This window comes from Rhamphochromis sp. 'chilingali' (assembly GCF_963969265.1).
Source record: "Rhamphochromis sp. 'chilingali' genome assembly, chromosome: 4".
Lineage (NCBI taxonomy): Eukaryota > Metazoa > Chordata > Actinopteri > Cichliformes > Cichlidae > Rhamphochromis > Rhamphochromis sp. 'chilingali'.
The window spans coordinates 27,320,930-27,334,372 of NC_137948.1; the positions used below are offsets into that span (position 1 = coordinate 27,320,930).

General features: G+C 42.5%; 1 protein-coding gene across 7 annotated transcripts in view; it reads right to left on the reverse strand.

Moving 5' to 3' along the window:
- lrba (LPS-responsive vesicle trafficking, beach and anchor containing) overlaps window positions 1-13,443 on the reverse strand; it is a 172,739-nt gene that overhangs the window by 14,849 nt on the left and 144,447 nt on the right. For all 7 annotated transcript variants that reach the window (XM_080880583.1, XM_080880587.1, XM_080880584.1 and 4 more), the window contains 3 exons: window positions 7,840-8,007; window positions 2,437-2,526; window positions 94-271 (listed from right to left, as the gene is read on the reverse strand). In XM_080880583.1, coding sequence (XP_080736709.1) covers window positions 94-271; window positions 2,437-2,526; window positions 7,840-8,007 — 436 coding nt within the window. The remainder of the gene's footprint in view (window positions 1-93; window positions 272-2,436; window positions 2,527-7,839; window positions 8,008-13,443) is intronic.

The following is a 13,443-nucleotide window of genomic DNA, read 5'->3' on the forward strand; positions in this document are numbered from 1 at the left end:
AAGGATCGTTTCTGTCTGCCTGAGATTTTATTTTTAGTCATCGCTTCAGCTCATTCGTTTCAATGCACATGTTCGTGGCTTCAAGTCTCTCACCTGTCAGGCCCTGCCACTTGTTGACCGCAAAGAGGCGGTTGGCGGTGACAGTGATGATGGCAGGTGACGTCAGACCTGCCTGGGTGTTGGCCGCTACGTGTGTCACAGGAGAGTTGGATGGGAACTTCAGTACCATGATAACATCCTGCTGCATCTGCTCCGTAAACATCAGAGGCGTCTGCAGGAGAAGATACTGTTCAGGGCCCCGGGACAGACGACGCGATGAAGGGGAGAGACGGGGAAATAGCCGAGGTGTGGCGCGACGGACGAAGAGCGAAACGCAAAGATGAAGGAAGCAGTTGGTGAAAACGGGGAGGAAAACAAAAACACAGGGAGACGGAGGAAAGAGAAGGCCAGAGAGAACGTTAGGAGGCTTGAGGAGGATAGTGGTAAGCAGAAGCTAAGCAGCACAAAAAAGCTAGCAAAGAGTTCAGAAGAAGGCAAGAGTCTGCATTTGAAACAACGCTACAGTAAATGAGGAGAGAATCTCAGAACAACATTTAAGTTTTAACAGAGAAACTGAAGCAGCCGAAACAAATGTCTGTTGATTAATATTTCCCCTTCAGTGTGCACAGTAATGATATTATACATCATATATTAGACATTTTATAGAAGAAGGCAAAGACGCCATAGATTTCACAGGCTGACTACAGTCTGATGTCCAGTTTGTATTTGTGTTCTAAACTTTTCTTTTAAATGAGGAAGACTGAGCAGATGTAAAAGAAGAATTATTGTAAGAAAACACCAGATTATTAAAAAAAGAAAAGATCCTTGTGCATGTCGGCAGGGTAGAGAAGGATTCTTAAGTAAACTGCTATACTGTACATGCAGTGTGTGTATATATGCACGCACTGCATGTCTATACAGCATCTGTGTAAATGTTTTACTTTTTTTTTTTTTTTTAAGATTGCAACTGATCTGCATGCTTATCAACCAATCTGATGAACATAAGTCATTACATAGACTTTAAAATATATATGTCTAATAAAGAAACACCAAATTTCTCTGAGTTCAGGTTGTTGTTTTTTTTGTTTGTTTGGCTTCATTAAAAGCCCCCAAAATATGTTGAATTTACAGTAATAATAAAAAGAATATCCTTGCAAACAAGTAACTAATTTTAAAAACTTGTACTATCAGCTGACTAACAGACTATACAAAGACAGAAAATGACAGCAACTTGCTAGGTTGCACTAGATTTATTCTTGTAAAAGCTGAGCAAACGGCAGGAGAGACCATCTCTAAAACAGTCATAACAAAAAAGTAATTTCATTGACCTATCAGACTGTTTCCTCTGCTTAGACAGGCTCTACAGCCATTTATAGAGTGTTTGTACTAAGCAGCTCTAACAGAAAGCTATTTTCCTCCTTGTGTGTAAAGAAGAGGAACATCAGTGTTTAACATCAAGAACAGACCTGAGTAAATCCGGTGTGTCTGACAGCTAACCAGAAGCACTGACAGTATCATTACCACCAGCATGGGCAGATGCCGACACTCTGACAACACGCTCGCACGAAAGAGGATGGAGAGAAAGTAGAGAGCAAGATCCGTAAAAAGCAAAGAGAACAGCGTGTTCTGGAGCAATATGGAGCTGCGGGGAGGGAATTAAAGTGTTTGAAAAATGGTGCCTGAATATTATGTTTGAAAACTATGGTGCGGCGGTGTAAAAATAAAAACATTACACAGGAATTCACCCGTACAGTCGGGCGCTGGATTCAAAGCAATCGTCTGCGTTCGTGTCTGTGTGCACGCGCACGCTGGGTGGTGGTCTACAGCCAGCTGTCAGCACCACAGGGACACCGCGCTAATAGGGACTTGTGGGGCCTCGGTCCATCACAGGCAGGCATGCTGACTAAACTCCTTGGCCCTTAAAGGGCCGTCACATCAAAACTTCCATTTGTTGTTGATCATCTTCTTTTTTTTTTTTTTCAGCTCAGGTGGAAAATCTGGCTCAGACCCAGGTTTCCAGCACGAAGCTGTGCTTTTCTCCAGAAATCTCTTTCTAAACGCACATGCACACAAATGTTTGTGATCTCTCCCTTTCACACACACCTCACTAATGATGAGTGAGGGGATGCTTTCAAAACCAAGGCTATTTTCCCACAGTGGTAGATGGAGAAAGCGGACACAAGGTAAAGGAAACATGAAAAGAGGAAAATTAAACAGAACAGTTCGGGGGGCAGAAAGGTTTTTGCCGAGTGCTGACCAGAAATCAAAGACAAGAACTGGACAGGTAGAAGAACTGATGATCAGCTGTTTTCTGACCCACCAGAGCTTAACCTGGAGAATTAAAAGATACTGGAGTATATGCATTCATTTTTGAGATGATTGTCAGTGTCTACTCACCACTTGCATGGCCGAGCTTCGGGGCGGGTGTGGCTCGATTAGCAACTGGCAGGGGGTTTGTCCGAAACTCCTAATCTGAGACTCCACAGCCTGAGTGGGGAGGAATAAAAACACAGAAATAAAGAGAGATGTTAGAGGTTTTCCTCTCACTCAAACTATTCTTTGATAATTGTGTCCTGCGATCTATTTCAATGAAACAATAACGGCTCAGTTTCTAAGTGAAAAATGGTTATATTCCACTCCGCTGTGTGTGAAGGTCATATTATTATCTGATAAATGCTACAACAATCTAAGATTAATGTCTAAAAGAAAACAAAACAAAGAGGAACACAAAAGCCCATAGAGCTAGGGAAAAATGCGTGCACTTGTGCTCAAGCACACATGGACACGGTCTACATATAAACACACTTTTTCACAGTCTGACACTCACTCTCTCTCGCACACACATTTACACACAAACACCAATTTCTCCTCCGCAACCACACAGAATCAGAGGAGGGCTGGGCAGGCGGGCTTGTAGGCTTGGTTAGGTGGTGTTAATGAAGAGGTATAGGACCATAAATGTCACAGCAGACGCCGGCTGAGCAGCCTCTGGACATCATCACACAGCTCACTGTCAGGCCAGCTAGCACGAAGTGGGAACACGCCCACAGCACGGTATGGACAGATGAGGCTACGCTAAAGTGCTGCAACACATTTGCCCACGATACCGTTCTGTAGGTTGAAAAAAGCCAAACATTTTAATTATTGTTACATTTATTAGCCTTGTTATTAACCAAATTATTGCTTAAATGTATAATAATGTCCCTTCCCCAAGAGTTATCGCCACAGACGTTTACTGAACAACAAGGAGAAAACCTGGGGAAATTTCAGAAAATGAAACCAGCAAATGCTGCTTCATGCACGACTATAGGAAGATGGTTAAAACTGTAGATGGCGCATTTGTGTTAATTAATCTTATTAAGGGTCGCAAGTGCCTCATTTAGGAAACATTTTGAAAAGCAATCACAGCCAGATAACACACGCAAGCATTCAAAATTTGCATGTGCACAAAATCCTCTTAAAAAACAGAAAATGATGCAATTCAGTCTCAGCAGAAATGTATATAACAATAAGAAGCAGACAATAGTAAGCAAAAGCAGTCCTGTGAGACAAACTCGGTGTGATGGATAGTTTGTAACAGGGACAGGAAGAGGGAAAATGACCAACACAAAATTGTGACAGACCCGTCAGTATGTTGGTGTGCTCTGTGACTGGCTGTGTAGGAGTGACAGCTTGTGTGTGTAGGCTGAGACGTTTGAGTCGACTTGGCGCAGCCTGAGAATGAGCTCATGGTTGAGGCCTGCGTATGGTATTTCCATGAGAAAAAAAACCCAAAAAAAAGTTGGGAAATGAGTCTGCTCATACCCATTGTCTGAAACTAACCAGAAACCAGAGAGGCAAGTAGTGATTGTAACTGTCTATTACAAGGTTTCATCAGCCTCTTTAAGACCAAGAATCCAGCAACAAAAGCTCTACATCATGTTATTTTTATGTGAACACTGGTCTTTATACTTTTGTGCACTTTTAAGAAGCAATAAAATCTCAGGTTTCCTTCTTTTTTAGTCTACTTTTATACATTTACATCTGAATAAGAAGAAATTTACTCCAAAGCCTCTGAATAAGATGGTAATAATCCAGCGCTAGCTCATAAAATCCTTCGGCACAAACGCACGAGCAGTACTTCTTATGGGAGGCTAATTAAAATAGAAAAGAATTCATGGTTTTATTCATAAATTGGGTTAGTGTCCGTGTTAGAACAAGTGTCTGCGGTTTTGTGTTCAGGCCACAAGTGCATTTTCTACATGTGTGCAAGCATGCCAGATGTAAAAGGCGATGCTCCTGTTATGCAGTGATGTGTGATGTGCATTTATTAGCACTGGTCTGTAAGACTGGATTTAAAGGTCCGTCACAGTAAACTGATCAACACTGTGTAACACTATCATGACATTTCCCACCTCATCCACAGTTAGCCTCTTGGTGGGAGGACATGTGACATAACTGCATTATTCAAGGTCAAAATGCTGCCCATCTCTTTGACTACACAGGAAAGCATTTTGCGTAAGCTCAAAGCCACTCAACCTATCTTCATTAAGTGCGTATTTGACATTTATGAGGCTGTGGAAGGCTGGAAAGTGGCTGAGTCTAGGTCAGCATGTCCTATCCTGTATGCCAATGCAATGCTCAGGTGATTATATGAGGGGCCTTCCACAAGGCCAATCTCTTTTGGGAGCATTGGCCCATGTCTGATGAAGGTTTTCTGTATTCTATACATTTAAATGGCCGAGACGCCCTCGGCTCAGATGTCTCAGCCTGTCCTTTGATTTACTCAGTCGCTTGACACGATAGATCTCCATGTAAAACATGCTGCTTTATGCAAATCAACCCCCTCCTCCAAGGGAAAGAAAAAAAAGACCAATAGTTTTGTATTTCTCACAAGCAGGAAACTGGACAGATTGTATCATTGGTTTTAAACGTCCACCTTAAAATACTGAGACAACTCTATGCAGAGGAGGTCACATTGTCCAGTGAAAATAAACCAGCAGGTTTTATGCTTAGTGAGTGACTTTGGCTTACTGTCGAAGCAGGTTGACTCACGTGGGCATATATTTCTGCCGAATTACGCAAACGGCAAACAACTCAAGCGGGGCTCTGTGTTTTGTCGCTCGTGTGAGAGGTGGTGGGATTTTCCATAATCACATGCGAAAGAGGGGAAGCCCTGTACAACGATGAGAAGGCTACACAGGGCGCGTTTCTCTTTATACACCGAGAGGCAACACAGATGTGCATGCAAGCCATCTATGTGCACACGCGCACACACAGATGAAATTTGGGGTGGGAGAGGGGAAGCAGGAGGTAGTGCAGGAAGTAATCATGGTTTTGAAAAACACAGCACTGGTCTCCACAGCACTCACTAATCTGTGCTGAGATATTCCAAACTTTCTCCCGGAACAGAAAAGCACACATAAACACACAACCGTGTGCATTTATGCTGATGAGCACACATAAATATACAAAGGTATACACATACCAATGAATGAATGTATACATATGCATGCATATGTAGAAACACATCAAGGTATGAGCCACACAAATCTTGTACGCGTGTATTTGTGTGTGGGCTACAGGGAGAGTTAGCCTCTGTGAAGCAGCATGGCAGGAATACAGAAATCAGCTCAGCAAAAATACAGAACCCTCCAGCCCGGTCTACTGCATTTTCCCACCTAAATATACACACACAAAAACGTACATGCACACACATCTGTGAACCGCCCCCCTGACACTGAGCAGCCCCGGGGCCTGTCCTAATGCGGGCTTGTCTGGCCGAGACCACAGCTCAGACTGAAACAGTTGTCACTCAGTAATGGCATACTCTAGGGACACTTTCAGACCCCAAACCCTCAGTCCCAAAGCTCCTGCAGCCCTCAGCCACCCCCAGCGCCCAGCCATGACGAGCCCCAGGCCTGGAACTGTGGTTCCACCTTCTGCATAGACAGGGCACGTTTCCTTCCGCACAAACACAGTTGAAGGAGAGCCTTGGATTAGCTCACTGGGGTAATGCTTGTTTGGTTTATTTAACTAATTAAAGTGCTCAGGGAGTTTTCTCCCAGCAAACTGCAATCAAAGCATCAGCGAGAGAGCCCGCGAGGACGAAACAACAAGAAACTTTTTTTCCCCCCTCCTCGAGGCAGGCTAACTTTACAGCATTACAGATATGATGACTACTGACTTTTAACATGAGCTTCTGTACTACGCTGCCACTGTAGTCTTTCAAAACATCAATTAATAATTTTAATTAAACTACACCAATATTCATGACTACACCCTGTATTTTCCAGACATTTCACACAAAAGTTTGACCCAGTGCACCAATACAGAACACTTCAAGCTAGAGACAGTTACACTAATTTGTTTATAGTAAAATGCTAAATGTGGTACCAAAGCCACAGACAAATAAAAACCTCATTCAGAAGCATACAAATCCTAAGTATGCATCCTTAAAGTCAGCAGTCGAAGATGCTTTTTCAATGCCACTCAAATCACAAGCACCTCCCTCTGAGGCCTGTGTGTGTGTATGTTGGTAGATTATCAATCCCATTGTCACTGGAACAGCTTGGCAGAAATAGTGGAGGCACCAGTGATCCAATTTTCTGCTCTGTGTGTGTGTGTGTGTGTGTGTTAAACAGAAGAATGGGTAATGGGCTGAGAGTGGAAATGACCGGTGAACCCAGATAATGAATCTGCATGTCTGTGTATGTGTGTGAGAGAGAGAGTGAATAAAGGCCAAAGCACATCTGGATGGGAATTGGGGTGAATGAGGTGATAAATCAAGGATCTACCCCTGGTGCCTGCGATGCTCCAGTCACTGAGCATGAAGGGCAGCAGTACAGTGGAGGCAAAGGGTGTTTGCCTGCTTAGTGTGTTCTGAACTTATCACCATTTATACGTTAGCACCATGGTGAGTCTCTCTTAAAAGTGAAAACGTGGCCTTTTCTTGACTGTTCTGTTCTTGTATTTAGGTGGGGCACCAAACAAACAAACAACGACAAAACTGTGAAGATGATCTGTTTGAACTTTAACTGAGATCCGCCTGCTCATTTTGTTTGCCCTTGTATTGGAGTTTTCTGTATGGATGTTTCCAGATCTCAGAAGTTGCCTACAAACAGCCACAACAACCAGTAATAAACACGAATAATCACTTAAAAGAAAGCCAACGCCTGGTTACTTTACTCTGGAGAGAAAAGAAATAGAATATGCACCCCTCTTGGCACTAAAATGCAGATGTCAAAAAGGCTGATGGGAGCAGGGTCAATTGGCCCGCTGCTGGCTAGCTGCCTTTTACAGCAGATTGGTGAAGTTGTCAGGCTTGTTTGGCTGTGGGCAAGCTAGCTGTGTTTTTCTTTTCAACACTGTGTTTTGTCTGGTTGCTTTCGGGCAGGACAGTGTTGCTTGTGTGTGCAGCAGTACAAAGTGAGTGAACTGAATAATGAATGAAAGCCAAGGAGGCGGCTTAAAGGCGTTAAAGTGGAACACTTGGTGGAGTGCTTTCAAAAGGTATCACACAAAGGAAAAGGCTTCGCTCAGCAATACTGTGTGGCAGATTGTTAGCTTAGCTCTCCCATGCCACTCTACAAGCACTTTAACATGGCTAATGGCATCAAAACCTTCCTGACATACAGATGCAGAGGGTGGACATGTGCTTTTATAATATAGCCAGATTAAGCGTCCATCTGAGAGCACTGCTGCTCAGGAGTACTTACCTCTAATATGGAATTTTTCTCCTTACTCAGCATGGTCTGCGAAGGCAGTTAAATCAGCTACGTGTATTAAAATGTGTGTGTGTTGATGCACGCACTGTATCACCTCTCTGAGCATGGGGTCGTTGATCGAGCTGAGGTTGACTGCGCCTTCATAGGTCAGATAATAGAAAACATTGAGGGCTCTGGCGGCTTCGGGTCCCTGCTGCTTGTAGCCGAAGATCAAATCGATCCACTGGTGAAGCTGGCAGGACACAAACTCGCTCTCCAGTGCCTTTAAAAAGAGGTGAAGCCGGAGAGTTAGGTTTATCTAGGATGTCAACAGATGCAACAAAAGGCAACTCCCCTAACATCCCATTACTGAACAGCAGTTATTACTAATACCCCTCAAAGGTGAATTTCTCAGAGAAAGCGGAATATTCTTCTAATTGTTCCTCTGACGGAATCTGCCAATGATTTCTATAACGAGCAAAAAGCACAGTAAATCCATATCTGATCATAAGAGAGCATCAAGACATTAGAGGACTCTTGTAGTTCATTAGGGAGCCATTTCAGCTTCTGTCTTTGTTCTTTTCTCTGCTGGTCGTGAGCGGATAAGAGCACCGTGTTGCTCTCCTGCAGACGTCGTCATAACGCCACACATACAAGCCGTTTTCTCTCCTCATTAGCGGGCAAAGGAGGGAAAAAGCATTTATGGTTTCCTCATAAAAACCGACAATTGTGTTAATTTGTGTAAAGCTGCTGGCTCACAAAAGCCCTCTAAACACAACCAAATTAGAATGAGGCAGCCCTTGATTGTCATTGCTGCCTTGTGTCACATTAATTTGTGACAAAACATTAGCCTGCGCTACACTTAAATGGCAATTTATATCATTTAAATTTTTACTGCGGAGACCAGTGCATCCCTCACTTAAATGTGACTTTCTGACAGCTCATTCTGCATCTAATTCCTCCCCACTCTGTTAATTACGACTTTCAATCAGGGAGCCGAGCACACGTCTGAAGAGGAGAGTGTGCGCTTTAGGTGTGATGCTGGTTTTTAACGCTGCAGCTTGACTGACTAAATTTGTGATGCTGTCACGAATCTCATCATCCCAGCTGATGAGAACCTTAACAGTGAAACTGCATTTCGGTTCCCGGAGATGAAAAAAAAAAAAAAAAAAAAAAAAAAAGATCAATAAACAAAGATATAAAATGTTTTTATGGCTTAATGCTGCAATAATCAAACGTAAGCAAAGTCTGATCATCGTGTGTTTTCATTTGATTTAGCATTGCGCACAGATTGTGTGACTGTATACATTTGTAAGCGACACATTACTGCCCCTGTATTCCCCAGATGCATTATGTATGTTTTATTTAAAATGTCCCTGTATATACAGTAACTTATGAACACATAACAGTTTTAAAATGTTTATTACCCTGTGAGTAAGATGGATAACCACGGAGGCAATCAATCACAACTCAAATACAATAAATTTGTACGAATCCTTCGATGCAACAAAGAGCTTAATGGGAGTTTGACTGATTTTGTCCTTATAAATAAATCTCTGGTTTATAGCTAAGGTGTATCCAGCTACAGCAATGAGAGCAAAAGTTAGAAAAAGCTGATCTGGCACAGGATATCTGATGAAATTCAAATTCCTGCTAAGTTGGTCTTTGAGGCTCAAAATGTTTCAAACAATACCCGACCCTACTTTAAAAAGTGCCGTCTCGTGCACAGCTTGTCACTGATGTAGCATTAAGCAGCATGTTCTGTAGCATTATGTATTTTTTTTATTATTTATTTATTATTTTCACATGTGAGAACTGTTCTGAAAGCTGCAGATTCAACAGAACTAGCAGGCAGAGGGATCTGTGTATTCCCTACTGTCTATGATCACACTCAAAAAACAAATCTAACCGTTAGTCTTAAGATAAAACAGAACACCCCTGGTCTAGACTCCATGTCTGTCTGCCTCTCTGGCATCGCCATAGTCACATTATGTCATAGGGCAGCCCTTTTTATTAATGTTACATGATAAGCCAGAAAAATCCTCTTTATTCAAACTCCCTTTAATAGCAGAGGTTGAGTCGTGCGTGTATCGTGTGTGTGTTTGTGTGCGTGTGTGTGAGGGAGAGATCAGTTCATTATGCACTAGGATTGACCTTTGACAGGCCCTGCTCCCCTGTTTCGAAAACTAAAGCTGGGGCTGATGGGCATTTAATGTGCACCGCAATCAACTGTCATTCAGCAAAGGGAAACAAAGAGCAGCCGTGTTATTGCAGCTCCCTCTCCTGAGGCCCACCTTTATGGAAATCATTTGCATGATCCATTTGGAGAGGGTGAAACAGAGTAAGTGAGAATTTGTGTGCGCTCTGCTGGAATTGGAAGTGTGTATCTGTTTTTGTATTTGTTTGGTTTGTCAATGTCTCCCTGACTCAAGTCTGGATGTAGGAACTTAACCTCAGCAGATCAAGCTTAGAGATTCAAAGAGTATCTGCCTGCAGTAGAAAAGCCACGATCGTATCACGTCAAAGGTGTCGGGTGTGTAAATTGTACGCAATAGCAGTGGTATCAGGCAGATTAGGATTCAACTACTTTAATCTGCCCCTTTATCTAAACTCGGGATTTTACATCATGAGCCGACGTCAGAGAAAACATCTTAATAGAAGAAGCTTAGGGAAAGGTGCCATTGATCAGACTCCACTGAACAGAATGAAACCAACAACAAACTCATCCAACACTTAATAGTACAGCTATAGTACAGGGAGCCACACACACACACACACACACACACACACACACACACACACACACACACACACACACACACACACACACACACACACACGATAATTACACAAAGATCTAAATACAAAAGCAATCAAAATTTCTAAACCTCAGCACCAATAAAGCCTAAAATATTGAGTCATATTGAATTCAGTTGCAACAAATCAAATTCACAAATTCAGATCAGATTCACATCTGCCAAAAACACAAATGCTAAACCTTTAAACTCTAGAAACCAGTCAGTGACATCATCCTTAACATTCAATCTGCGAGGCACACCACTGCATTAGGCGACACTATGATTGACATGAGCCCAGTGCTTTATTTTGTTTTGGTTTTCTTGCTCTTCCTATAAAAACTTACACTCTGAGATCGAGAAGTCCCCATCACTGACATTGCTTAACTGTGTCACATTTAACAATGACAACTACTGCCAGCTACTTCAGTTAACCTTTTTCAAAATGTCATATTGGTGACTCATTTATTCACATTTTCGGATGGGAGGAGGGGAAGCAACAGAGTAAATACAATTTTTTCCCATTTGCCTTTTCACAATAATAAAATTATATACTCAGAAAATACCACACAATACTATGCAGGTACTCAATAAACCTAATTTCGATTTATAACAAGAAGATTACACCTAAGGAACATATTTATAATCCATCAAAGAAACCTAAGTGAAGTACAGAAATTAGGCATGTTCTGATAACTCATTAACAATGTGTCATGTGAGCAGCTGTGGAGACGTTTCCACATGTGGTGCCACACTGTGGAAACAGTTGAGCAGAAGGTTGAGGCAGATAGTAGATTCCTGAGGTGGGATCTGGTGCCACTTTAGGAGAACCAGGCAGGATTATTGATGGGCCAATTAGCAGCCAGTGTGTGTGTCATCCCCATCCACAAGGGACTCTCTGATAATTAATGAATAATTTAGCATGCCTTTATGTAAATGCTAGAAGGGGGTAGAAGTAACTGGAATCCCACATTCCTATTGTTACAGATTTGACAAAGTACACCTTCGAAGCACAGGGGAGGGTGGGGTGGGGGCAAGGGGGTCCCTTTTGTTGTGTGCTCTGATTTGTTTCCAACAGCAACAATAATTTGGAATATTCTCCTAAGGAGAAGAATGATACATTTACCCAAATCATTTTTCCCCATCAAAGCCGCCATGTATTCAAATGCATATAATTATATAGTCTTTGTGAACTGCATGCTTATTTTGCTTGTGTTCCAGCATGCCGCGCTGTGATGTGGATTCCAATGAAAATGTATCATAATGAACAAGTCTCGTCTGCGTGCAAGGCTCGGGTTACTTTAATCCCTTCCTTTGTGAAACATCTGTAGCTGGAGTGTAGACTTTAAGTTTAGAAAGAAAACCCAAAACGCTCAAAAAGAATGACAGTTTGACTACATGTCTGTCAATATGTTACTCTTTAGAGGGACCTGTACTCTAGACTGAGGATTTAAAGACATACAATCCTAATTTAAGACATCAGACAAGAAACACCAAGTGATTGCAATTAACCAGCTGGTGGACATTAAACTGGGGTTGCTTTGAGTCCTGAGAAGCAAAACTGAGAGCGTCTGATCTCGAGTCAGTAACCGGCCCACAGCCTCATCTTGAAAAGCTTTTTCTGCTCGCAGGTGGGAAATTTATTATCTTTATTTTAACCTCATGTGGGACCTCTTGTAGTGATTATCTTTGCTCTGCTTAAAAGGAAAACTGCGTGTCCATACTACAGGTTTACACTGGGCCTATCTGTGAAGGTTCTGTGCCTCGCAGTGGTTTGCGGTTAGCTTTATGGTCTGGATTGAGCTGGATTTCACTTCAGTCTTAACGAGGTGACAGTGAACGCTTTCCTCCTTGCCTCACTGGTCCTTAAAAACCCTTTTAAGGACTTATGGAGAGCTGTCCGTAAGGATGTTAAAACATCACTTAACAAATCAATGCGCTCATTTGCATGCCAACGGTGATGCAAGTGTATGTTGCACGTGCGTGTGTCGCCGATGGTGTGGGTGTGTAATTAAAGGCACATGTTGTGTGCAGAGCCGTTGTCAGCGGCAGACTGTTTTCGTTCGTATTGATTACGGATGTATAAAACAAACACTTGTCAGATTTGGATACATTAAAATGACTGTTTCAGAACAAGCTGATTAAAAACATCCTGAAAACCACATTCAGTACGCTTGACAGTCAAACATCGTGTTTTCACGTTTAAAAATGATGATCCAAGGACACTGAATCGGTAGTCGGGACCAAGTTTTGTTTAGTCATATTCTTTTTGGGCATTTTATTAAATCAAATCATAAATCCGCCCATCAAATTTATATTTTAGACGACATCTCTAATGGAAACTGGTCTAGTAGTTTTACCTTAGTACAGCTTTATTATCTCACTTTTTGATTCTCTTTTCCTTCTCCAAGTTCAGCAGCCTGATTTCCTTCTCCCTCCCTTCTATTTGTTCTCCCACTTACCCCGTTCTTTTCCTCTACCAGTCATTTGATCCTAAGGATCAATTCCTCTGGAGTTTCCTTGCCCTGAGGTTGACAAGCACTCTGATTAAAGGGCTTATTAGCTTGCAGAAAATGAGAAGCTAATTGTCATTGTGAAGCACGCAGAGGAAGCCTGTAAACAGCTAGAAGAGAGGGGGCCCCCAACATAGAAAGGCAAGGGGGGCGTATGACGTAAGGAATGAGATCCTTAAAGCAGCCATGCAGCTAACGAACCATTTCCTTTATTCTCATATTCACACACACCAAGAAAAACCCAGATGGGCCGCGTGTGTTACTTCAGTCCAAAACCCCACCTCCTTTCCGGCTCAGCTAATTAGACAGGTCGCAACTGTGAGAGTTCTGGATATGGTTCAGTGGAGGAGGCACTCGTCGGCAAGTGGAACCTGAAACTCTAACCCTAATTCTCGGCTGCTCTCTCCTCCC